At 38.4% G+C, this 27241-nt stretch overlaps 1 protein-coding gene across 2 annotated transcripts in view; it reads left to right on the forward strand.

The window, feature by feature from the left end:
• The window catches only part of dscamb (Down syndrome cell adhesion molecule b), a 226346-nt gene that overhangs the window by 18301 nt on the left and 180804 nt on the right, over positions 1 to 27241 (forward strand). Inside the window, exon 1 of one of the 2 annotated variants that reach the window (XM_048160358.1) lies at positions 9917 to 10634. The exons of the other annotated variant lie outside the window; for it this stretch is intronic. Within the exon in view, the coding sequence (XP_048016315.1) occupies positions 10592 to 10634 (43 nt within the window). The 5' untranslated portion in view covers positions 9917 to 10591. Of the gene's footprint in view, positions 1 to 9916; positions 10635 to 27241 lie in introns of those variants that run through there. 2 annotated transcript variants of the gene reach the window in all.

Here is a 27241-nt window from a genome sequence, read left to right on the forward strand (position 1 = left end):
TAACCTCTGTTCCCTGATGGAGGGAACCAGACGTGGTGTTCATGACTGACACTAGGGGTCGCACTTGGGAGCCCCAAACATCTCTGATACTTGAGAAAAGGCCGATGAGAATTGGTGAGTGAAATTTCCATGCCACTCCCCCGGGCACACGAGTATAAATGGGAGACGGCATGCATGACTCATTCAGGTTTGTGCTGAGGAGCCGAGACAGTGTCCCGGCCATTTCAGCAGGCAGTTCAGCGTTGTGGTAGGAAGGACACTATGTCTCGTTCCCTCCATCAGGGAATGGAGGTTACAATAATAACCAAAACGTTATCTACCTGTCAGTCACTTCAACGTAGTGTCGATGACTGACACTAGGGGTCCCCCTGGGGAAAACGGCACAACAGCTGAACCGTGTTATGAGGTTTGGGCGGTGTAAATATCAGCAGGGTAACTTGCAGTGCACTTGCAACATTGTAACCTACCCAACACCCCGCGTAAGACGTGTAGTCTTTCGTACCATGTGGGGACAGAGAGGACAGTACTTACCATGTGAGAAGAAAGCGGACTTTGTTGACCTCCCTCAACTTAGCAAGGTTAAGCCATAGATGGCGCTCCTGGACCACCATGGTGGACATCACCTGTCCGAGAGCATGCACCATGACCTTTGTCACACGCAGAACGTCGTCGCCAAGCGCAGTTCCTTCATCAATCCTGGCTCAGAACTACCCTCGTGCAGCTCTTTTAGAGCTTTGGCCTGATGGACCTGCAGGATGGTCATGGCATGCATGGCGGTGGCAGCATGTCCAGCTGCACTGTAAGCCTTCGCTGTTAGAAATGAAGTGAACCTGGATGGGAGTCTGGAACGATTCTGTCAGGTGGCCCTGTTTTGCGGGCATAAATGCACCGCACCCGCACGCTCCACCTGTGGAACGTCTGTATACACACTGGCCCTCCCACCATTGAGGGTAGCTCTTCATGCTTTTCATGCACTTCCAGGAAGAAAGGCACTGGGGCTGGGCGCGGCTGTGAGTGGCATTTCAAGCACAGATATCAATCAACCAGCCATGAATGAACTCCAGCCTAATGTTCACAGCGGCCCGGGCAAGCATGGCTGCCAACTCTGCATTAGACTCAGACTGAGCTACTTCACCCGAGGGTGGGAGTCCAGCCAAATCCTCAGCATCGGAAGGCATAAGCCTGCCCACTGATGCTGCTATTGATAGTTTGTCCTCACCCTGAATGAGAAATTAGGTGCACCATGTAAAGCACCCTCAAAGTCAAAGCGAGGTCAATGTGCAAGACGAGGAATGGGAGGACCATGGGAATTGACCCAGCAGAAACATCACAATGTTGACATGGTCATGTTCTCGCAATGAGGACATGAGCCATCCACAAATGCTGTCTCGGCATGGGTGAGGTGGAGTTTTTTGAGCTGTACCATGAAGTGCGGTGGGATAATGAGGCACTCAAGTACCTCTACTGGAACGGGATGGATGACATCTTTTGCCAGATGCTGCTAATGAAGGAAGGCTGCTGTCCCCTATTCGACTTCATCGATTACATCTTATGGGTGTGTGGATCATCCTTCACCGTGGGAGTCTTAGAGGAAGACAACATTAACTCAGACTTCACCAAGCCAGTACCAACTCCAGCAGCCATCTCCCTGCCTGCTCCAGACTGGAAGCCTCATCATCAGTGCCCATAGCTTCCCACAGTGGCAGAAACAACTTCTGCAATAGACACAGAGGCGATGCCCACGCCTGTCATAGGCCCCATGGTAGAGCCCACTCACACTATGGACCCAGAGCCAGTGACTGTGTCCATCCTGGAGCCAGAGCTGACCGCTGTATCCGTCCTGAAGCCCAAGACTGCTTCCAGGTCTGTTCAGGAGTCAGTGCCGGTAGACCAGTCCACCCAAGAGGAAGAGGAGAAGCTATGGCTCATTGATTTGTGGACTATGGAGCCAGTCCCCACCCAAGTTCATACCCCAGAACTCTCTCCTCCTCAGCCTGTCCTGTCTGGCTTATTGGATGAACCGGTCCCATCTGTTGATTCCATGTCCACTTCATTATCTCCTTGTACAGCGACCTTGAGCTTGGGAAAGATGCTTTACACATAAAATGTATTAATATTATATGGAATCATCCCTCACCCATTGGCCCCATCCCCTCCGCTGGCTCCATCCACTTCCCTGGATCTGCCCTCTCTGCTGGCTCCCTCCAGCTCTTCGGCTCCACATCAGGCCTCTCTAACACCAGCTCAGCCTTGTGAGGTGGATTCCCTAGCTGCACCACAGGCCTGAGGGCCCATGACTCCACCTTGGCCTGTTAGTCCGTCAGCTCTGCCTTGGCCCATCATCCCTTGGGCTCCCCTGGGCTCCCTCAATCCTCTGGCTCCACCTTGGTCCATCGTTGTCCTGGTTCAGCCATGGACTTCTGGGCCTGCTGCTGTGCCTCAGCCTTCCAACCCTTTCGGCTCCACTGGGCTCCTTCCCTCAAGTTCCTCAAGTGCCTTCCGAGAGGGGGGAGTTATGTAAGAGTTAAGTTGTCATTTTGTTTTTGTGTTTCTGTTTCTTGGATTCCCTTTCAGTTAAGTCTCTGATTACTCCCTAGTTAGTTGCCTTAGTTGCTGATTAGTTTCACCAGTGTCTATTCTAGTTTCCTTTGTTTGCCATATATTTAAAGGTGCCCTCGAATGAAAAATTGAATTTATTTTGGCATAGTTAAATAACAAGAGTTCAGTACATGGAAATGACATACAGTGAGTCTCAAACTCCATTGTTTCCTCCTTCTTATATTAATCTCATTTGTTTAAAAGACCTCCGAAGAACAGGCGAATCTCAACATAACACCGACTGTTACGTAACAGTCGGGGTGTACGCCCCCAATATTTGCATATGCCAGCCCACGTTCCCAACATTATCATTATGAAAGGGATTACACAAGGGCAGAACGTCTGGATCTGTGCACAGGTGAATCATCAGACTAGGTAAGCAAGCAAGAACAACAGCGAAAAATGGCAGATGGAGCAATAATAACTGACATGATCCATGATATCATGATATTTTTAGTGATATTTGTAAATTGTCTTTCTAAATGTTTCGTTAGCATGTTGCTAATGTACTGTTAAATGTGGTTAAAGTTACCATCGTTTCTTACTGTATTCACGGAGACAAGAGCCATCGCTATTTTCATTTTTAAACACTTGCAGTCTGTATAATGCATAAACACATCTTCATTCTTTATAAATCTCTCCAACAGTGTAGCATTAGCCGTTAGCCACGCAGCATAGCCTCAAACTCATTCACAATCAATGTAAACAATATAACAGTATACAATACTCCCATAATCCGACGCATGCATGCCGCATGCATGACGAACACTTTGTAAAGATCCATTTTGAGGGTTATATTAGCTGTGTAAACTTTGTTAAGGGACTGTTAAAGGCAAGCGCGAGCTCTGTGGGCGGAGAGCACGAAATTTAAAGGGGCCGCAGCATAAATCGGCGCGTTTATAATGATGCCCCAAAATAGGCAGTTAAAGAAAATTAATTAAAAAAAAAATCTATGGGGTATTTTGAGCTGAAACTTCACAGACACATTCAGGGGACACCTTAGACTTATATTACATCTTTTAAAAACATAATCTAGGGCACCTTTAAAGCCCTGTTATTAACCCTGGTTAATCCTTGTAGGTTCTTGTTTGTTCATGTGTGGTATGCAATCTCCTAAGTTCCTGTTGTTTACTCTCCAGCGATCTCCTGCGTGTTTTGTTTATTTAAAAAAAAACAAAAAACAAAAAAAAAAAACCCTCCTGGTCTACTCCTGAGTCTTCTTTGTGCTTTTTGGCTACCATTCTACCTTAAAATTACAGTATTTTTTTATTTTCAGTGATGCCTATAGTAAATGTATGTAACATATGTAACTTCTGAAGGAGAGATAACTGTTCAAAATTATACAGTATATGCTTTTTAATCAATTGTAAATAAATGATTGCTTTATTAAGACATTTTGATTTAGGTCACTCAAAACAGTGTGCCAAGACTGTGTCAGTGAAACCGTTAGTCTTGGAGGAAGTTGAGGAATGAATTGTGATTGCACATACCAGATATTGCCAGTCAGTTTGTTGTGAATTAAGTTACAACTGATGTTAAATCAGTTATGTTAAGTCTCCCCCAAGTATAGCTTCCGTAATATAGCAAAAGGCATTTGACACAATTCTTATGAAATGTTACACATCCATCTTTAGCAATTAATTTTCCACTCTAATTGTACTTTTGTGTTGCATGGAAATGTTTCGAATGACATGAGGGTTGATTAAATAATGGCTAGTAATTTTTATTCTTAGGCAAATTAATATTTTAAGACTGACTTTTGATTTATCTGGGAGATACAGTATGCATATGGCAATTCTAACACTACATTTATGAATATTGTGCATGTCTGTGTTGAGTGATCTGTAAGGTGAATTCTAGCTCTCATGGGAATGTATTTGTAAATGGTGCATTAGTGACAGTACAGCCAGCGGATAACTTTACATTACGTTGTTATATTTAGTTCTCAACACGCGCCTCATGTCACTATTGTTTGAGGTAACAAAAGAGATCATATGGCGTTGCTCTAGACGGATCTATTCCTGGCTAATGGGCAACGTAGTGAAAGGGGAACCGATCCTCTGCAGGATGTCTGGAAGTCAGCGGGCTGACATTTGGCCGCCGATAGACCGGTGTGTGTTTGGTTGTAAGGGAAAACTAGGCCTCAGTGGAGTTGTCAAAACAAAGGGGCCGCTCTCAACAGGACTGACTTACCGACTGTCAACTTGCGTATGTGTACATTGAAATGGCTGATTATGACAGAGGAGTGGAATACTGTGATTCGTGTGAAAGTAGCCTCACAACATTAAAACCTGACAGAAAGTCAGGCAACTATTATTGTTTATATATTTGGTCAGACATTGATGTTATTTGATTACGATTATTTACTATAATGTCCAACACAAAATTGTAAATCTGGACACAATTCAATTTAAATTAATTCAGTTTGAGTGACTAGGGATCTGGATATACTGAATTTTTACAACTAAAAAGAGATCAAGAACTGTGTTTTGAGTAAGAAATGAACACATAATATGCTTTATGTTTTTTATAATAATTATAAATGTAGTTATAAACAAAGGTTGGCAGGAGTGGGTTCATCTAATCCTGCCAATCGTAACACAAGATGAGATTTATCATGGACATCTAGCCAAATCTGTTTGCAATCATTCCACTTAAAAATTATATTAACATGTGAATGTGTGACTTCATCAATGTGTTGAATTTTCATGGTCAGAGTGATGTATCATGTACATACATGTATTAATGTGAAAATATGTTCCACTGAAAATAAGTGTCATACTTTGTGGGTCTCGCTTATACCATGTACAGTATATGGTCAATGTCATTCTAAGTGTAGAACATGAACAAACTGAAATATCTTCCACATCATCCCACTGATGACTTTAACATATATCTTATATCACTTTCATAATGTGATTGGGATTGTGCTACTCTCTGATTTAAAAATCATTCAATGCCATATTTTTCCTTTTAAATCAAAGTTGCATTAGATAAAAACATTGGCCAAATGAATGAATACAGAGTATCAAAAAAGTGACCATCTTGATGGAAAATTCTATTTACACTAATTCCACCCACCACTGTCTGGTTGAACCAAACAAAATTACAAAAGAAACCAAGTAGTAACAGGAGCGGTTGCATGGAGTAAGCATAGTGGATTTTGCTTTTGACGCAACTGACCTGAGTTCAAACCTTTTTCCATTCTTTTCCTATTTAAAAAATAAATAAAAATGAAGAAAATATTTGGATATTTAACAGGCATGTAATTAAAATTGGATGTGGTGTCCATGTGCTGATCAGATGGACTAGCACCTCGACTGCGACGCATGCAGCTTGCATTGTTTAGGGATAGGGATAAGTAAGGTCCCAATAAGGCATCTATTTATGATTCGAATAAATATGTTATATGTTACTAAGCTATGTGCGTAGAAGTAAGGGGGCACAAAGACCGAAATGGTCAGTTCCCCCCGGGCCCGGTCATGGTGGTATTATTGCATACTGTTTTATAATGTACTATAATACACTAGGGTGCAAATACTGTCTGCTACTATTTACACCAGTTTTTCCCAACCCTGTTTCTGGAGGCACACCAACACAACACATTTTCAAACTCTTCCTAATCAAACACATCTGATTCAACACGTCAGCTCTTTAATAGGGACTCCAAGACCAGAAATAGATAGGTCTGATGAGGTAGACATCCAAACTGTGCACTGTTTGTGTGCCTCCAGGAATAGAGTTGGGAAACACTGATTTACAGTATAACTACTACTAGGACAGAAAATCCTGATATTTTGCATCTGTCACTACTTGTTGCACTTGTCATTGCTTGTATTGTGATTGAATGTTACCTTCATGTGTATTGAGGGTATAAGTTACCCTGATTTATGACATGACAATAGCAGTCAGTGGTTCACACAGTATGCCCCTGAGAGGGAACTGGTGTATTGAGTTTCACACTGTAAGTGATCTACATGTCCTTGTCATAAAAGTCTTTCACATTAAGACAACTGTTCCCTCCCATGTATATCATACAGAGGGGAAAAAGTCCTATCTGGTTGAAATTAAAATTAGAAAAAGATTAGAAGTATTTTTTAAAATAAGTATGATAAACAAATATATACTTTGTTGCAATTTCTGTTGAATAATTAATTGTTACATCAACTAGCATCGGGGTACCCCAAGGTTCAGTACTTGGTCCCATCCTCTTCTCGATATATAGCCACAGACCACATCAAAAAGACCGTCCAGTCATGCATATACAAACCCGATTCCAAAAAAGTTGGGACACTGTACAAATTGTGAATAAAAACAGAATGCAATGATGTGGAAGTTTCAAATTTCAATATTTTATTCAGAATACAACATAGATGACATATCAAATGTTTAAACTGAGAAAATGTATAATTTTAAGGGAAAAATAAGATGATTTTAAATTTCATGGCATCAACACATCTAAAAAAAGTTGGGACAAGGCCATGTTTACCACTGTGTGGCATCCCCTCTTCTTTTTATAACAGTCTGCAAACGTCTGGGGACTGAGGAGACAAGTTGCTCAAGTTTAGGAATAGGAATGTTGTCCCATTCTTGTCTAATACAGGCTTCTAGTTGCTCAACTGTCTTAGGTCTTCTTTGTCGCATCTTCCTCTTTATGATGCACCAAATGTTTTCTATGGGTGAAAGATCTGGACTGCAGGCTGGCCATTTCAGTACCCGGATCCTTCTTCTATGCAGCCATGATGATGTAATTGATGCAGTATGTGGTCTGGCATTGTCATGTTGGAAAATGCAAGGTCTTCCCTGAAAGAGACGACGTCTGGATGGGAGCATATGTTGTTCTAGAACTTGGATGTACCTTTCAGCATTGATGGTGCCTTTCCAGATGTGTAAGCTGCCCATGCCACACGCACTCATGCAACCCCATACCATCAGAGATGCAGGCTTCTGAACTGAGCGCTGATAACAACTTGGGTTGTCCTTGTTCTCTTTAGTCCAGATGACATGGCGTCCCAGTTTTCCAAAAAGAACTTCAAATTTTGATTCGTCTGACCACAGAACAGTTTTCCACTTTGCCACAGTCCATTTTAAATGAGCCTTGGTCCAGAGAAAACGCCTGCGCTTCTGGATCATGTTTAGATATGGCTTCTTTTTTGACCTATAGAGTTTTAGCCGGCAACGGCGAATGGCACGGTGGATTGTGTTCACCGACAATGTTTTCTGGAAGTATTCCTGAGCCCATGTTGTGATTTCCATTACAGTAGCATTCCTGTATGTGATGCAGTGCCGTCTAAGGGCCCGAAGATCACAGGCATCCAGTATGGTTTTCCGGCCTTGACCCTTACGCACAGAGATTGTTCCAGATTCTCTGAATCTTTGGATGATATTATGCACTGTTGATGATGATAACTTCAAACTCTTTGCAATTTTTCTCTGAGAAACTCCTTTCTGATATTGCTCCACTATTTTTCGCCGCAGCATTGGGAGAATTGGTGATCCTCTGCCCATCTTGACTTCTGAGAGACACTGCCACTCTGAGAGGCTCTTTTTATACCCAATCATGTTGCCAATTGACTTAATAAGTTGCAAATTGGTCCTCCAGCTGTTCCTTATATATACATTTAACTTTTCCGGCCTCTTATTGCTACCTGTCCCAATTTTTTTGGAATGTGTAGCTCTCATGAAATCCAAAATGAGCCAATATTTGGCATGACATTTCAAAATGTCTCACTTTCAACATTTGATATGTTATCTATATTCTATTGTGAATAAAATATAAGTTTATGAGATTTGTAAATTATTGCATTCCTTTTTTATTCACAATTTGTACAGTGTCCCAACTTTTTTGGAATCAGGTTTGTAGCATCAGGGAGATGATTAAATAATTGCCATATGTGCTATTACATTAATAGCATAAGATTTAGATCAGAAACATGATCTACTCCAACATGCATACAGTACGACTATAAAACAGGACAGTTAATGCTAATGTCCACTGTAGCCCCCTTGAGGAAGTGTATCAACTTCTTTATGTATCAACACAATTGAATGGTGACATTATTGCAACAGCGAAAATAGAAAACAAGCAGAAGAAATTTTCCAGACAATTAAGCTTACAGAATTGGTATCTCACAAGACCTCCTCTATGTCATGGAGATTTGCTGCTAATAGAAAGATGCAGAGGTGAGGTGTTGTTTTGGACCACAGGTGTACTGTACTTAAAGGGATAGTTCAGCCAAAAAAATGAAAATTCTGTCATCCTTTACTCACCCTGAAGTTGTTCCAAACCTGTATGATTTTCTTTCTTCTGCTGAACACAAAGTATTGAAGAATGTCGGTAACCAAAAAGTTGACTTCTATACTATGAAAGTCAATGGAGTCCATCAACTGTTTGGCTACCCATATTCTTCAAAATATCTTCTTGTGTGTTCAGCAGAAGACAGAAATTTTGAGGTTGAGTAAATGATGACAGAATTTTCATTTTTGGGTGAACTATCCCTTTAAATTGTTGTCCAGCCAGTGGTGCACAGGCTTTTATCAGTCTGCTATGGAAAACCTGTACATGTACAGATTCACAAGCCCATTTTCTAATGTGTTACCCCCTAAAAAACTTTTTTTTCCGCCAAAAAAATTCAGAATTTCTCTTGGCCCCTGCACTTTCAGTTGGAAATGGTTTGATATTTCATCATGTTTAGGAAGTGAGTCTTGTTTTTTGTACATGGTTTAAAGTGAAGTATAAGTCTCTTTTACTGTCACTGGGAGTATGTTTACACTTACATAGCTTCTGTCAAGCACAGTTCAACTAAAAATTAATTGTTAAGAGCATAAACCATAATCAGTAATTGACAGATAAACAATGTCCTTGACACAAAGCACAGGAATACTGACTGTAAATAATGTGGTGTGATCAGATTAACCATACAGTGGGAGATATGGCGCAGAGATTTCAAGATTTGTTATTTGCTAGCCTGTAGCATTAGCAGCTGGCACATTTTCATTTAATGGACAGAGTAAAAAAGGTAAGTTTTCATATATACATTTTAAATGTGTATATCAGCTAAAAGTTTACTGGGTGAACTTTTTAAAATGCTCTAGCATAGATAGTCTCCAACACGACAAAAAAATACAATTTGGTTTTGAAGTTTAATTTGAACAAACAATAAATGCACGCTGATATTAAAGATTCGCGAGCGCGACTTTTCCCCTCGTTCACACTAAGTGCGCACCTGAAATAGGTGTGTCCTCCTCATCCCTCAGCCTTCAGAGGAGTGTCTCGGCTCCTTTAAGGCAGTGAGCAGCGAGCCAGGCTGTGGAGGCAGGGGAGAGAGAGAGAGGGTTATTCTCTAATGCTCTGAGGCAGAGAGGGTTAGCAGCACACGAACCAATGCGATTAAAGCGCCACGCAGGAGGAAGATGCGCCTGCTTGCAGCCTGCTGGACGGCGAGAGGTGCTCAAGAAGATGGTCTGACTCTGGGATCTCACCTTTGTTCCTGCCGCTTCAGCTTTTCCGGACTTTCTTTCCATTCCCATTTCTGATTAAACATCTATGATTTATTCTCCCCTGTTTAGTTCTTTTTCTTCCCCTTTTTTCAAAAATACTTGGTTCCCCTTGGTTTAAATGACACGCTTGAACGGCACCGTTGCTTTTGCTTTGAAAGTTTTCTTTCTCCGCATCACCACCTGCTCCGTGGAAAGACGCTCCTGAATCAGCATCGCACCTGCACCCAGCATCCCCCCCTGAAGCACAGCAGCATCCGGAGAGCTTTAACCAAGACAATCACACCAGAACATCCGCACATCCTTCATGCGCAACGACCGGGCGCAAAAGCGCACACATAATACGCACGGTGGAGATCCTCTCAAGTCATTGGCACAAGAAATCAGGACTGGCTTTTGTTTTAACCTTCTGAGTGGGGGATCAGGAAAAAGCTGTGGACAAAGTGTGCGGAGTGAAAAGAGGAAAATCTAGCTTGGGGATTGAACGCAGCGGGGCATGTGGATATTGGCATTTCTCTTTCTCCAGAGCATCCTGAATGGTTAGTCCTCATTTTTTCCCCCATAATTTCAAACTTCATTTACTCTCATCAGGACATTCTGGAAAAGGTGTATGCAAATTCATTTCAAGATTTTTATTGGTGTTACGCGTGGTCACCTTTAGGCTGGAAGAGTTTCCCTCCTCTAATCATTTATAAAAACCACCTTCCATTAGTCACATTATGGCCTTGGTGATGGCAGCACTATATAAGCACTGCGTACTGCAAAAGCCTCATGTAATGATTCCCGTGCACACACCGGCAGGTATTGCACAGGTTTCTTGTCGGTTGTTTTACGCATGGGGAGATGTTAATGAATGTGACCTCTTGTTTATCACACGGAGTGTTGTAGAAGCTACTCATCCATGTGCTTTCGATTTTCAGTGTTGCATATCTTATTTTTAAAGGTCTTTTGTATCTATAATGACTAACGTTTTTTTTTTTTTTTTATATTGCTTCTGTGTGCTGCGCCCTTCCCCGTCCGCGCAACTGTTTTAAATGAACAAAGTCCAATTTCATTTAATTAACGACAGCAATATATTGTTTGATTTAAAACGGCTTTATTTTTTAAAGATGATTTTAAATAAATCGTGGCATAGAATTATTATTATTATTATTTTTTTGTTTATTGTATGAGCACAATCGTTTGACAGCAGACAATTAAGACAATGAAATATTTCAATATTTCATGCAGGCGCGTCAAATGAAGTTATTTCATCCAGTTATTTTTGTAATACACCCCTGTTGTGCACTTGAGCCTCACAGTGAGTGGATAGCAGTGGAAAAAAGAGAGAAAACAACAGTCATTTCCTTTATATAATTACATTTTTATCACATGTTAACACGTGAGACATCAAATTTGTATCTGTTTTTTTTTTTTTTTTTTTTGCAAAATGTATTATATGCTTAGAGTCTTGTATGATGTGTTTAGCTTGCTGGTCATACTTTTTGAATTGCATATCTAAAATGAGACTTTAAATCATACAAAAATGAATCAGTGATGTAAAAATCTGCAAAATAGAAAACAAAAATAGACCGTAAGACAAATGCAGGGCAGTAAATACTACACAACGCCTTAATAAGTGTGTGTGTGTGTGTACTTAAGGGACTGCGCCTGCGTGGATTCATGTGTGTGCAGCGAGAAATTTAAAGCCAGCTTTATATTTTATAAGGCCGATTTTGCCTTAAGCATGATTTTCCTTTCTTTCCTACCTGTTTTTAATACTGCATCTTCGCAGCAGTGTAAAAAGGTGCGATTCGGCAGAACTGGAGAGATGGTCAGTAGGTGCAAACATGGAAGGGTGTGTACGTAAGGAGGGAGCCATGGAGGGGAAAAACAGAATGAAGCGAGACGGGAAAATAGACTTATCTCCTCGAAAAATTGCAGACAGACAGACATTGTCGAGGGAAGGTTATCGCGTGATGCAAAAGAAGGAACCGAGACCCTTGAAGATTTGCTGTAAAATGGCTATCGGGCAAACGCTGGCATGAGTCCTCGATGTGAAGCTTTGAATGGCAGTCATTTTGAGGCGGTGAGGATGTTACGAAAGCTCACCCTTAGAAAACAACACAAATAATCCCTCTCTTCAGAGGAGGGAGATAAACACACCCTCACTCTTGCCGTTTGAGCTCCGAACACGAGGCGCCTCTCACTTGGGGCAAATATGAAATCAAAAATATTGAGATGTATTTTGTAATAACTTTGAATTGAAATTGCGCCACCCTGCCTCCGCTGAAACTCATAAAAGAGCAGTAAGAGCTCATCAGTCACCATCGCCCGACTCTTTCTGCGTGTGCTCGGGCTGTTTCTTTCCCGTTCTTGTATTTCTGTAACATCTGATGCTGTGCAGCAGTTTTTACATATCTTAACTAAGCTGTTGACGTCTTAATATGCTAATTTGTTGAGTGGGGGAAAAGTTCTGAAAATCACTAAACGAGTGTGGCCTTTTCCAAAGATCTGAGATTAATCAAGCTTCCCATTATACAGTAAGTGGCCACTTTCTCGTCTCAGAAAGCAACTGTATTCTAGAACATTCGAGCCTCTAGTCTAGAAGGTTTATCACACGCTGCTTGGCCTGTCACTATGGAAACCTCTATTATTAGAGCCATAGTCACGTATCAAATAAGGCCGTTGTGTGTGAGTGTGTGTGTGTGTGTGAATGAATGACCCCTGACGTACAATAAAAGGGCATCGATTGAATAGGTGTCATTTAGGAACATGTTTTTATCAGATGAAAATCAGATTTCTTATTTAGAGCTCAATTTCAATCATTTGGGATTTAAAAAAAAAAAAATTTATCATATATGCATCATCATATAACAGATATAGATTTTTTTTCTGTAATAAGAAACCCTTCAACTGTTGCATGTGCACGACAGCCATGTTGTGCAAAGAAATGCAGCTGCATATACTGAAGTTGTATAGACGTCTAATCAAACAGGGAGTGTTCAGCACCTCGATTTAAAGCAGGTAAACACAATAATGTGCTTGAGGCGAATGAGCAGTGGAACCGCCTCAGATCTGTTACTCAAAAATGATAATCCGTCACTTGTTGTCCACAGAAAACACATGCAGTCGCATGCGGACGCTGCGGATTATAATCTCAGCCGTCTAAATCCTGTGAAAAACATGCTGTTGTTATTGAGGATTATACAGTCCTCGCAGTAACTGAATTATACAGAGTAATCACAATGATATGATCCAGAATAATGACTTCATTTCAGGTTTAACTGGGATTTCTTCAAGAGTCTATAAGGAGAAATTCGAGGAATGATTTGACTAAATTTGGCTGTGTGCAACTGTTAATCTATTGGGGGCAATTAAGGCAGTTTGCTGATTAGAGGCCCATCTGTTCAAGTTTGTGAGATAGTCCTGTAAGACCTGTGCCCTGCAATCCTCCATTACAATATTTACAGATTCTCAGTGAGCGTCCTCATCCTCAAGTACATATTTAACTCTTACAATTTACATTATCTTTTTTTGTTGTTGTTGTTGTTGCTGCTAATTTAGGTGTTTCTGCTCCTTTGACACATGTGGTAACAGGATATTTTCAATCAAACACCCACTGATTTTAATGTTAGCCAGTTTGAATAATATTACATTACACAGTTTTTATGTACTTACTTAAGGACTGTCTACTTAAAAATGCATGAAGGACTGTAATGTAAAGTGTTGCTGATATCATTCAACCACAAGATGCAAAGCATATTTCTAATAAATCGAGCTGTATTGCTGTAGATAATGGAAAGAATGTGAGATGATTTGTTAACTGAGAAAGACTTAGAGGACAAATGTGTTTAGAGGTCATTTTGAGGACAACATGGTGAAATAGTTGTCCTGTCACATTATGATGTCCGTTTTATTCATTAGGTGTGAACTGTTATTTCATTTACTGTAAATTAATTGATTATTTAAGCATTTATTATTGTTATTACTGGATTTAAATATATTTTTTTTCAATCTCATGCACATTTAAGGGAACCATCTAGTTTTTTTTTTTTTTTAAACAATTATTATTTAAATTTAATTATTTATTACATTTAAATGTGGCAGGGAAAACGTTTCTCATCTGTAACCTTCATACTCTCTAAAAAAATAATGTGTTGGCTCAAAATTGCATCTATTTTTGCGAGTTATGACAACTTTGAGTTCAACCAACAAGCATAAACACAAATCATTTGTAGCATAAACACGAATTTTTAAGTTGATTACTCAGAAAAATTAAGTCTCTCCATCTACCCGGGTTGTAGCCCTGAAACCAGTTAATCTGATCTGTTTCAGTTCAAATCAGCAGCTGTCATGCTGGAACTAGAACCCACTGCCTAATTTCCGAAGTTATTAAGATAATTTTATTAAGTTACTACAACTAATTTAAAAAAAAAAAAAGCCAATAAATGCAGAAATTTGAGTTTAGATTACAGACGATATTAAGTTGATGTAATGATAAAGATTATTATGTCAATAATAATGTTTTCAACTTAAAAGGTTTAATTAAAACAATAAATTAGAATAAATGCATTTATTTAAGTTGCGGTAACTTTACTTTTTAGTCATAGAAAGCAAAGAAAGTTTGAACATCCATAATTATGATTTTTCTATTATGATCAACACCTATTTTAGTGTATTACTTTTTATAGAAACTACACTGTAAAAAAAATAATTGTTGGTTTAGCTTAAAACATTTTTGAGTTCATTGAAATTAAAACTTTGAGTTAATACAATTAAGGTGATTGGTTTAATCAACGGACACTCAAAATATTGTTATCTGAAGCACATTAATTATTGATGTTGATTTGACAAGAAAATCATGCAAATAACACACACTCACACTACACACTCAAGATCAAATTAAATTATTTTATATTTAATTAACATTTTTTTCTGACAAAAAAGTAATGTAATTGTAAAAATGTAAGATCATTGTTTTATGCAGTGCTTTATCCGTCCAGTATGTGGAAATGTCATCAACCTAATATCCATCAACCGAATGGACCTGTCTGTCATCAGTGCCCTCGGTGAAATACCATCATCTCTAGTATGCGTCTCTGTATTCATGTGCTTTCCCTCCACCGCTGTCTTGTTATTTTTAAAAAGAGACCCAGAGAGAGGAATGTAGGCTGAGGCATCTCTGACCTAGGTGGGAGAAAGTGACAGGGTGACAAATGACCAGAGCTTGCTTTCTCAACATTGTGATATATTTTTAAACATGGCATAGACTGTAAGATGTAAGACCAAGTTGGTGGTTGGTATTTTTAGCTGCCCCCTTTCACAGCACTGTCACTTTTGCCAGATGTCTGCTATGCATCGTATGTACTGCATGATGTGGACATACGTTTAGCCCAGCCGCGAGACTGTCATGGTCTCATTCGTTTCAACATTATTCATATCACAAGATCTTTAGAGAATGGAAGCGCACATGTTGTATCTTCATTACTGCGCTGCAAATCAACCATTCACTCTAAACAATGCAGGGTTAAAAACAACCCAAGATGGGTTGAAAATGGACAAACTCAGTGGTTGGGTTAAATGTTTGTCCAACGTGCTGGACAGTTTTATTAAACTCAACTATTGTTTAAAAATGACTATATGTCTGGCTTAAAATGAACCCAATATAGGTTGGAAATTAAAAATCAGACACATAATTACTAGAGGCAACAATAATAATCAGGTGAACATTTATTAATAAGCAATTTGTTTAATTATTATTCATTAAACTTATTAACAAATGTTCATTTATTAAACATATTAATAAATGTTAATTTCCAACATACTTTGGGTCAATATTAAGCAAGCAATACAGTCATTTTTAAAGAATAGTTAAGTTAAGTAAAACTACCCAGCAGGGTTAAAACAACCCAATCGCTGGGTTTGTCCATTTTCAACCCAACTTGGGTTGTTTTTAACCCAGCATTTTTTAGAGTTAAGTTGAAGGTCTTTGTTGTGGTATCAGTATTAGCAAGACAAGACCAGGATCAATATGGTTTTCATATTTCCTTGTCCAAGATTTGACCACACTCTAAAAAAATGTTGGGTTAAAAATTTACAAACCCAGCAGTTGGGTTAAATGTTTGCCCAACCTGCTGGGTAGTTTTATTTAACTCGACTATTCTTTAAATATTAAACCCAAACCCAAAATTGAACCCCAAATAATATTTATTTATATGTTTAATAAATGAACATTTATTAATACGTTTATTGAATAATAATTAAACAACAAACATTTATTAAATTGCTTATTAATAAATGTTCATCTTTTGATTATTATTGTTGCCTCTAGTGATTATGTGTGAGATTTTTAATTTCCTATTTCCTATTTTGGGTTCATTTTAAGCCAGACATATAGTCATTTTTAAACAATAGTTGGGTTAAATAAAACTGCCCAGCATGATGGGCAAACATTTAACCCAACCACTGGGTTAAAACAACCCAACCCATTTAACTCAACTATTGTTTAAAAATTAAACCCAAACCCAATATTGAACCCAAATTAATATTTATTTATATGTTTAATAAATGAACATTTATTAATACGTTTATTGAATAATAATTAAACAAACATTTATTAAATTACTTATTAATAAATGTTCATCTTTTGATTATTATTTTTGCCGCTAGAAATTATAGTCTGATTTTTAATTTCCAACAGATTTTGGGTTCATTTTAAGCCAGACATATAGTCATTTTTAAACAATAGTTGAGTTCAATAAAACTGTCCGGCATGTTGGGCAAACATTTAACCCAACCACTGGGTTAAAACAACCCAATCACCGGGTTAAAACAACCCAATCACCGGGTTAAAACAACCCAATCGCCGGGTTAAAACAACCCAATCGCCGGGTTAAAACAACCCAATCGCCGGGTTAAAACAACCCAATCACCGGGTTAAAACAACCCAATCACCGGGTTAAAACAACCCAATCGCCGGGTTAAAACAACCCAATCGCCGGGTTAAAACAACCCATTAGCTGGGTTAAAACAACCCAATCACCGGGTTAAAACAACCCAATCGCCGGGTTAAAACAACCCAATCTCTGGGTTAAAACAACCCAATCACTGGGTTAAAACAACCCAATCACCGGGTTAAAACAACCCAATCACCGGGTTAAAACAACCCAATCGCCGGGTTAAAACAACCCAATCTCTGGGTTAAAACAACCCAATCTCTGGGTTAAAACAACCCAATCTCCGGGTTAAAACAACCCAACCACTGGGTTAAAACAACCCAATCGCCGGGTTAAAACAACCCAATCTCCGGGTTAAAACAACCCAACCACTGGGTTAAAACAACCCAATCGCCGGGTTAAAACAACCCAATCTCCGGGTTAAAACAACCCAACCACTGGGTTAAAACAACCCAATCGCCGGGTTAAAACAACCCAATCTCTGGGTTAAAACAACCCAATCTCTGGGTTAAAACAACCCAATCACTGGGTTAAAACAACCCAATCACCGGGTTAAAACAACCCAATCGCCGGGTTAAAACAACCCAATCTCCGGGTTAAAACAACCCAACCCATTTAACTCAACTATTGTTTAAAGCTGCAGTCCGCTTTTTTTCCAACTTTTTTTGTGTTAAAAATTTACCAAAATTATATAATGAGAATATAAAACATGAATCCATTTTCCAAACCGTGTTTGTGTCTTATCCTGAATCATTATGGTACACTTATAATAAGTGTTTATATTCGGACTATTTCAGACCGGACTGGTAGGACCCGCCGCAGAGTATCACAGTAACTGCGTGACTCGCCATAGACTTACATGGAGAAAAGTAGCTCCGGCTAGAATGTTCCTCCGCAAGACGCGTGCAGTTCTGTTTATTAACCGCTAGAGGGCCAAGAATCGCAGACAGCGTATTAATAAATGAACATTTATTAATACGTTCATTGAATAATAATTAAACAACAAACATTTATTAAATTGCTTATTAATAAATGTTCATCTTTTGATTATTTTTGCCACTAGAAATTATAGTGTGATTTTTAATTTCCAACCTATTTTGGGTTCATTTTAAGCCAGACATATAGTCATTTTTAAACAATAGTTGAGTTAAATAAAACTGTCCGGCATGTTGGGCAAACATTTAACCCAACCACTGGGTTAAAACAACTCAATTGCTGGGTTTGTCCATTTTCAACCCAACTTGGGTTGATTTAAACCCAGCATTTTTTAGAGTGTATGGTAACCATTTCTGCCAAAAATACCATAGTTGGTGTAAATGCTGTAAAATTATATGGGATCTTTCAAAGCATATTTTTTTTAAATAATTTTGTTTAATTTATTATATCATGCTGTCATTTTTGCATATTGTTATAATGCCTTTTTATGTCGCAAAATTATTTTTTCTCCATTTGCACAATGGAAAGACCTATTTTTTTGGTTTTAAATAACTGAACGCATCTTTCAGCATGATTTCCCTGTTAAATGGCTGCATTTGAAACACATTATTGTCCTTCAGCTCATAACAGCTGTCTCAGCTCCAGAAAGCATGAAGATGTTGCGTTTTGATGTGTGTTTTAGCAGTTAAATGTCTCATTAGAGCGGCAGTTGCCTGAGGTTTATTATGTGTTGCTCTCTCTCCTCTATCAGCTGTTCCCCACAAGTGATTATGCTAATTGCTGTTTGATCAGATGATTAAATTATAATTCGATTAATCCAGGGTACTAAATGCTCTGAATATATTTGTGTCTGCTCGGTTGGCTGGCTGGCTGGTTGTGTGGAGCAGCGGTCTCCTGTCACCTTGCTAGCACACATGAAGAAGAAGGGGGGGGGGGAGAAACGTGACAACCTGAAATGGAAAGAGAAACACTCTGCAGAGAAGAGGGGTGGGGAGGGGTGCACTGTGTCCTTCCTTTCAGAAAACACTACAGCGCTGTAGCCTACAGATGGACATGAACCATTTTGATACTAAAACGGAAAAACAACAACAGCACCAAAAAAACAAACAAACAAACAAACAAAAAAAAACTGTCCATTTAGATAAAACTGTCAAAAATGGCCAGTTCATATATTACCCTAAAATCAAAAGAAAATGAAATTATATTTTGCTTGAAGACAATGTAGTCTGTTTTAGGACAGCTGGGGTTAATTGGGCATTTTCATCATTGGGTCATCTCATCATCTCAATGTCAAAAATGTCCCAATTTACCTGTATTCACCCTATTATTATTATTAATAATAATATTATATTAGTTATAGTAGTAGTGTGGCCTTATCTTTATTTATAATATTATTATTAATATTTTTTCTTCTTATTAAAATCCAATAGTTATTGTACAAGATGATTTGTATTGTATTGCTGTATTATAACAATGATAATGTAAGTATTTTTTACATTACAGTAATTTTTTTTTTTTTTTTTTGCATTTTGATAATGCGAATTTGGGGCAAATTTTGCCTAGTTCTAAAGAAAATGTCATGGTGATTTCAAGAAAATCTTGGGTGCGTCTCAATCAGCTCCCCTGTTCAGTAGTCAGGGCACTGGTCAGGGAGTCAGCCATTTTAAGGAATCCTACCAGTGCACTGAAACGTTTGCTCCCTAAAAAGTACCACAATGCACCGGGAAAACCAGGGAGCATCGATGCTCACTATGTTCACTTAGTGAAAGTATTATGTGTTTCGAAAAATCAAACCGTAATTTAATAATATTTCAGCATAAACAGATACATAACTAGACAGGTAGTGAACATAATCTGGTTAACATTTATAGCTTATTTACGGCTGAAATGTTGTAGTAACGAGCAAAGTATTTATCACTGCGTTACTCGCTAAGAAAGCAACTACAAATGCTGGATTAAAAACAACCCAAGTTGGGTTGAAAATGGACAAACGCAGCGATTGGGTTGTTTTAACCCAGCGAATGGGTTAAATGTTTGCCCAACCTGCTGGGTAGTTTTATTTAACTAAAATTTACTGTGTTGCTTTATTAATATGCACCTAAAGTATGTTGGAAATTATCATTTATAAATATATTTAATAAGTGAACATTTATAAAAAGGTGTAATAAATAATAATTAAACAATAAACATTTATTAAATTGCTTATTAATAAATTTTCATCTTTTGATTATTATTGTTGCCTCTAGTAATTATGTGTCTGATTTTTAATATCCAACCTATTTTGGTTGTGTTTTTAACCCAGCATTTTTTGTGTGTGTGTAATTGCATTACTTAGTTACTTTTTATGGAAAGTAATTTATGTTACTTTTGCATTACTTTTTCTCACCTGGGCTGGACTTGCTTGTTTTTTTCTTTTTATAACAACAACAACAACAACAAAAGTTCTATTTTTGGCAAATGTAAAGGCCTTTCCACATCAAAAGCTTTAGGCTGAAGGAAAATCCCACCTGTACAGTAGAGGGCGCAGCTCAAACAAACTTTTCAGCTGTGCTTCCATTCTGGATCACAGAAGAATAGGATAAAGGAGAAGGAAGTTCAACTCTTGCTTCAGCAATAAAAAATGAAACACGAATGTGATGTTTATCTAAAGTCATTTTTGCTTATGGTTGAACTGGATCATCGAAGGTCAGCAGCAACAACATTGGTTAATAATGTGAGATTAAATACATCAAGGATGTTTTTGTCATTTTTTAATTTAAAAAATGGTGGCTGAAATAAAATGCTGCATGAAGTCAACCAATCAGCATGTTCAGCGCCCAAGTCACACCCCCGAAAGTTCCTGAAAACGTACTACCTCGTGAGCAGGGACTTTCTGAGGGTAAATTTTTACCCAGAACTTCATTCGAAACACATCGAGTACCACCCCAAAGTCCCTAGTTCCTGGGGAAATTCCTGCGCTGGAAACACAGCTTTAGTCTAGAACTACAGTAATCATGTTCACACAACGCCTCTGCACTTATTCACAATGTTTCTTAACATGGGCAAAGGAGAGGTGTCGGTCAATAAATGGGGAACTTGCGTTACTTATTTGGAAAAAGTAATTCAGATAGATTGTTGTAAATTTTTAAAAGTAATGCGTTACTTTACTAGTTACTTGAAAAATGTAATCTGATTACGTAACTCACGTTAGACTACTTGTAATGTGTTTCCCTCAACACTGTAAATAACTTTTTTTAAGAAGTGAGAAAGATATCAGTTCTGATGTTGTTTATAAACACCAGCAGTGATATTGTACACTGAGGACGTTGTCATGTCACCGGAAATAATGTGTAGTGAGTCAGAGTCCTTACCACTGCCTGAATTTGTGTACACACTATACTGATTCACCACCTAGAGAGCTGATCGAGACACACCACTTTTCTTTCTTCTTTCTTTCATAGATTAACATTGTTTTATACTTGGAATAACATGCATTTCATGTTGACTTCAAAAAATGGGAAAATGACAGAAAAGTCTGCAGATAAAAATTTAGTACTTAATTTAATAGAAAGTTTAATAGTCTCTGGTGATAAAATCAGTGACATACTCTGGATTTATTCTACAAATTCAAAGCAATTATAGATATTTACTGTATGAAATATACATTTTCTTATCAATGCGGTGATCAGCGGCAAAGTCAGCTTGCTAATGTTACAAGGTTAACTTCCCCACTATGGTCTTTTGTTTGTATAAATTATACTTAAAGTCTATGTCTATGTTCAGAATACCATACTACTTTTACTACATTTCACAGTAACTTGTGGGTCACCGTGATTTTGCCAAGTAAGACATGTTCCTGGATCAACATCTTTGTTGATCCTGGAACAACGTTCCAATCAACCAATCAGATTTGACGGACAAGTTTACCGTTTATGTCAAGTTTAGGCTTGCAACCAGGGTCAGGTGCTTCTACATCAATGTTATTCACCTATCTTTCCCCTCTGATTTTAGGGATAAGTTATGGGTAGGATTAGGTTTAGGGGTAGGGATAAGGTTAAGACTAAATTTTCAGACAGGAATGTTGTTCCAGGATCAACAAAATATGAGATAATGAGATACTACATTTGCTAAAATGTGAAATATTCAACAGACCATGATGTGCTGGATACTATCCCACAATGCATTGTGCCTAGCTTGACCTTCCATTTAAAGTGTGACAAATAAACTAAGATATATCAACCATTTCTTATTTTTATTTATTTATTTATTTTTTCTTTGATTGGGCTGCCAAATGCAGTAAGAATTTCCGTTTTTATTTCCGAAATAACAGAACACCACTTACAAAATTAAGCAAATTATTAAGGCATATGATGTAACAATGTAGCACACTACTGATTGAAAGATTATTGCACACTGTTTTCGCATACTATACCCTCTAGACTGAATTTGAGTCTGGTGTAGATCCACATCTGTCAGTAAATTAGCATCAGTGTCACTGATGTCATTAATCATTATAAAGCATTTGTATTCTAGAGATAATGCCATATTGTCTCATATAGGACCTCAGTAATGACCAGGTGTACTGAGATGTGGACTGGGATGTTTGGCATCGTTGACTAGCGCACACAGCTAACCGAGCTGGGCATTAGCCTTTGCGAGCTCAAATAGACGGATGTGTACAGATGCTATTGAAACAGACACCTGCACCATGATAAAGACAACACAGAGGAAGTCTTTTACTGAACCCAGAACAGCTTTACGTGCCAAGGAGGGAAAACAGCCACTATCCGGAGTTGTGCTGACCACAATGAGGGTTCTTGTTGAACCTCTCGCTGGCTCTAATGAAGGCAGGATGCTTGTTTGTAAAGATGCTCTACATCATTATGAACCGTCAAGGCAGGACGGCCTCTCTGGACACCGGTCTCATAGTCTTTCCTTTCAGTCATTAGATAGAGGCTTCTCTGTATGTTGACACAGGAGTTTTGACTTCCCACTGAAGAGCTCTTGTATCCCCTAATTTTTATTCCCTCTGCCCCTGTCCAATAACAGACTCTTATTTAGGAAGCGCCAAGATTAGAAGTCAGATTTTATTGATTAGACACATTTTCTTAAAACTTGAGAAGAAATATAGCTAACATCGTGCTAATCAGCTAACATTAACCAGATAACATTCAGAGGATCGTTTGTACAGAAAACTACTATTCATGATACCACGACACGTTTTTGTGTTTTTCCTTCAGACCTACTATGGCTTTTTGGACATTTACCATGGTATATATATATATATATATATATATATATATATATAAAAGTATTGTGGTATTATCAGGTGATATAACTGCGATTATCACTATACATGGTTTTCCCTCAGTACATTTCTGATAAAAGTAATGGTTTGGCCAGTGAATTTGTTTCAAATTAAATTTTTTACCGTTTCTTTCTTTTCTTCAGACCTTTCTACTGTGTCGCCAGGTTGTGCAACATAGTTTAATGACAATTCATAATTTTTTTGCATTTCGGTTGTTGAAATGCAATTGTACGAATTTGTACGTTTCCGAACATACAGCACAGTTTTACGACCTGCTGAGGGTTAGGTTTTGGGGTGCAGGCTTATTTTATTTTCCTACATCATACAAAATTGCAACTTTGTAAAATAATTATGCTTTCTCGCAAGATTGGGTTGGATCTATGACTAGCAACGTGGTCTTGGGCCAGTTGCATTAATATAGCCACTATGTTAAGACTATAGTTGTGTCCCAAATGACGCACTTAACCCTGTAGTTTGTGAATTTTATAGGGTTATTTTGTCATTCAACATCAGAGTCTGATAGCCCCTGATAGCAGTACCAAGTTGGTACTGAAATTTTAAAAATGTGACGATACCAGCATTTCCCCCAGCATTTTGAGTGTTGTTGAGTGGATTCGTAAACACCTCTGATTGGCCATTGTGTTTATGAGCTCAACAGATATGTCTGTGATTGGCTACAATGATCAACGCTTCAAAAACATGTTGTAAATAGACATCTTTGACGCTCTTCAGCGAGTGCTTATGGGAGCGTTTGAAAGCAGGCATCTATCTGCAGATCCGTCTATCGGCGAATAAATTAGGGATCCGTTGATAGACGAATCCGCTGATAACATGTTTTTGAAGCGTTGATCATTGTAGCCAATCACAGACGTATCTGTTGAGTGCATGAACACAATGGCCAATCAGAGGTGATTAACTTAGAATCCACTCACAGCGCTCAAAATGCTAGGGGGAAGTGCTGGTATCATCACATTTTCAAAATTTCGACTAAAAGTCGGTACTTTTGACAACACTAACTACTTTCACTACTTACTACAAAACAGCATAAAAGTACACAAATTTGGATGAGAACTAGTCTGACCAGTTACAGTTAGCCAGTTTTACTTTTCACATTCGAATTAGACCAATCTACCTTGACTAAAAACGTTATGACCCGTCTTAAAGAAATAAAAATTGAAAGACTAGCTTGTAAGACTAGTCGAAGCAGTTTTTTACAGAAAACAAGAAAGAATTTCTGTCTCTCCACAAGCAATTAGTATAAATTATTTCATAGGCATAGCTTCAATTCTAACTAAATGCACCTGAACTAGATAAGCAAGGATAGCTTCAGGATAGCTAGAAATTTGAACTAACCTGGAGCTAGAAGTTCCTATTTTGCTGCCGTATCCAACTGTATCATGTGGATCACATTCTGTGCTCTCATTGGTAGTTGTGGGGTTTTATCCAAACTTTGTCAATGTCGTTGTCATTTGTCTCTCTGGATTTGAAAACTCTCATTGAAAATGAATAATGTCTGGTTGCTGCCAATCGCTCTTATAGTCATGGAATATTGAAGACCTTTTCTTCCATATTGTGGTGTACATCTGAGTGTAATGGATTATCAAAAAAGAAAACAATGTAGGGCAGGGACTTGCATCAGTTGTTCATTGGTTTTTCAGATGTGGGCGTTTTTTACTGAAAAGTGGAGGCAGATGAACGTGAGCTTGCAGAGACGGGGTTTGAGCAGACTAAATGATTGGAGTCCTGCATACGAGAAGTTTGTCGTTTTCATCGGAAGGTCCAGTTATGACATTTTGATTAAACATATGCACGGATTAATCGTTCACAATAAGATCTATAACATTTAGAAAATAGATGATTTTTTATTTCATGCCGACTTTAATGTGAACATCTCTTTAGGCTGAATCCACACTGTTAGGCCTTATTCAGATTTATACAGTATCTGCATTTAAATGTATTCATTTAGCAGGCGCTTTTATCCAAGGCAACTTACAAATGACTAATGCAACAAAGCAATTCATCCTACACTCTAAAAAACACTGGGTTAAAAACAACCCAAGTTGGGTTGAAAATGGACAAACCCAGCGATTGGGTTGTTTTAACCCAGTGGTTGGGTTAAATCTTTGCCTGCTGGGTAGTTTTATTTAACTCAACTATTGTTTAAAAATTACTGTATTGCTTGCTTAAAACAAACCCAAAATTGGTTGGAAATTAAAAATCAGACACACAAAATCAGAAAAACAATCAAAAGGTGAACATTTATTAATAAGCAATTTAATAAATGTTTATTGTTTAATTATTATAACATCAGAAGTGCTTCACATGAGAGAGTAATAAGAAATAGTGAAAGCACAGAAATAATATTAATAATAATCTAGATATTTCTTAAATATAGTATGGGATTTGGCTGTCTGAGGAAGGAAGATCATGCCACCAGTGAGGAACAGTGAACGTGAATGTTCTGGAAAGCGTTTTGTCTTTCTGTGAGGTGCTGCTTATTCGCTGGAGTGAAGGTAGTAGGGTGCAGAGCCTGTGGCTGTTCTGTATTCAAGCATCAATGTTTTGAACTTGATGATGATCCAGTGAAGAGAAATAAAAGAAGGTGTGACGTGGGCTCTCTTGTGGGCTGGTTGAAGACCAGCCATGCTGCTGCTCGTTTTGTATCAACTGTTGAGGTTTGATTGCACATGCTGGAGGTCCGGCCAGTAAAGCATTGCAATAGTCCAGTCTAGAAATGACAAGGGCCTGGTTGAGGATCCCACAGACAGAGCTTTCTGATGTTGTGCAATGCAAATCTGAATGACCTTGTGTAATGGACGTAGGACAGTAAGAGCTGTGAGTGTAAACCTCACTCCCCTGATCTTGAGGCACTCTAGGGACTTCGGGTTTTAGCCCCGACTCCCATGCCAGCAGACCTGGGTTCGAGTCACACTTAGAGTGGGTGGTTCGAACAGGAGGGGTTACACTTGCTGTCTTTGCAATGTGGTCTTTGAAGCTACACTGATCATCAAAGAGTATTTGATATCTAATCAGAGATGAGACCCAATTAAATATCAGATCTGATATTTTTACACAAATCAGATTTTGTGGAACCAAAATACTGGTACAGTACTTGTGAGATCTTTAAATGCGCCAAACATATCAAAAAGCCAGCCAATCAGATTGGAGCTAGCCAGATGTTTTACGCGACAAGTGAACGGAATTGGGCTGAAGGTGTGTTTGACTAAATGCGGCATTGAAGCAATGCATGCCGGCATAAAAACTTGAAGCAATGCATGCGATTTGAGACGGCGCCGTCTGATGACAACACAGCTGTTTCATGATTGGCTGGATTGGCCAGATGTTACAATTAACATGTTTGTTTCGTGTTTATTCTGACGCCTTCCCAGCTAACAGGGAACATTCTCGTAACTTTGGCTAATATTCTGGGAAGGTTGTTTTAAAGTTATTGAGAAATGTTTTTCCAGTAACGTAGTTACCTTAAAAACTCGACGGATTTTTTCAAACATGCATTAAATATTTAAGAACATTAAAAATTATAATGAATATGTAACATGGTGCATATATTTAGCAAAATGCTCCTCTCTAGAATTCATTTTTCTAGCTGACTAACGAGATTATGGTCACTGAATATGGTAAATGTGACGTTGCGTGATGTTTTATTGACGTCTTTCCGCGGTTGAAACACTGATTGAGCTATTACATGAAACATATTACAGATTACAGTAAGTTGTACTGTATCTTGTAACATACCTTCAGATGTTCATTCATGTTTATTTCGCGCTGTAGCTGGTATAAAAGCGGAGGAGATGATCAGTTTACGTTCGCTTCGCGCTGCCGCTTCTCTTGAACTGAGGCGATACAGCGATCTGTCACGCCACATTAAAGAGTGCCAAAATGTCGTAATAAAATGGACAGAATTTGAAATCTGAGACCTTGTTTCATATCAAATGTAACAAAGCACAAAACTTATTGTGATTTAATG

Source organism: Megalobrama amblycephala, linkage group LG16 (assembly GCF_018812025.1).
Source record: "Megalobrama amblycephala isolate DHTTF-2021 linkage group LG16, ASM1881202v1, whole genome shotgun sequence".
Taxonomy (NCBI): domain Eukaryota; kingdom Metazoa; phylum Chordata; class Actinopteri; order Cypriniformes; family Xenocyprididae; genus Megalobrama; species Megalobrama amblycephala.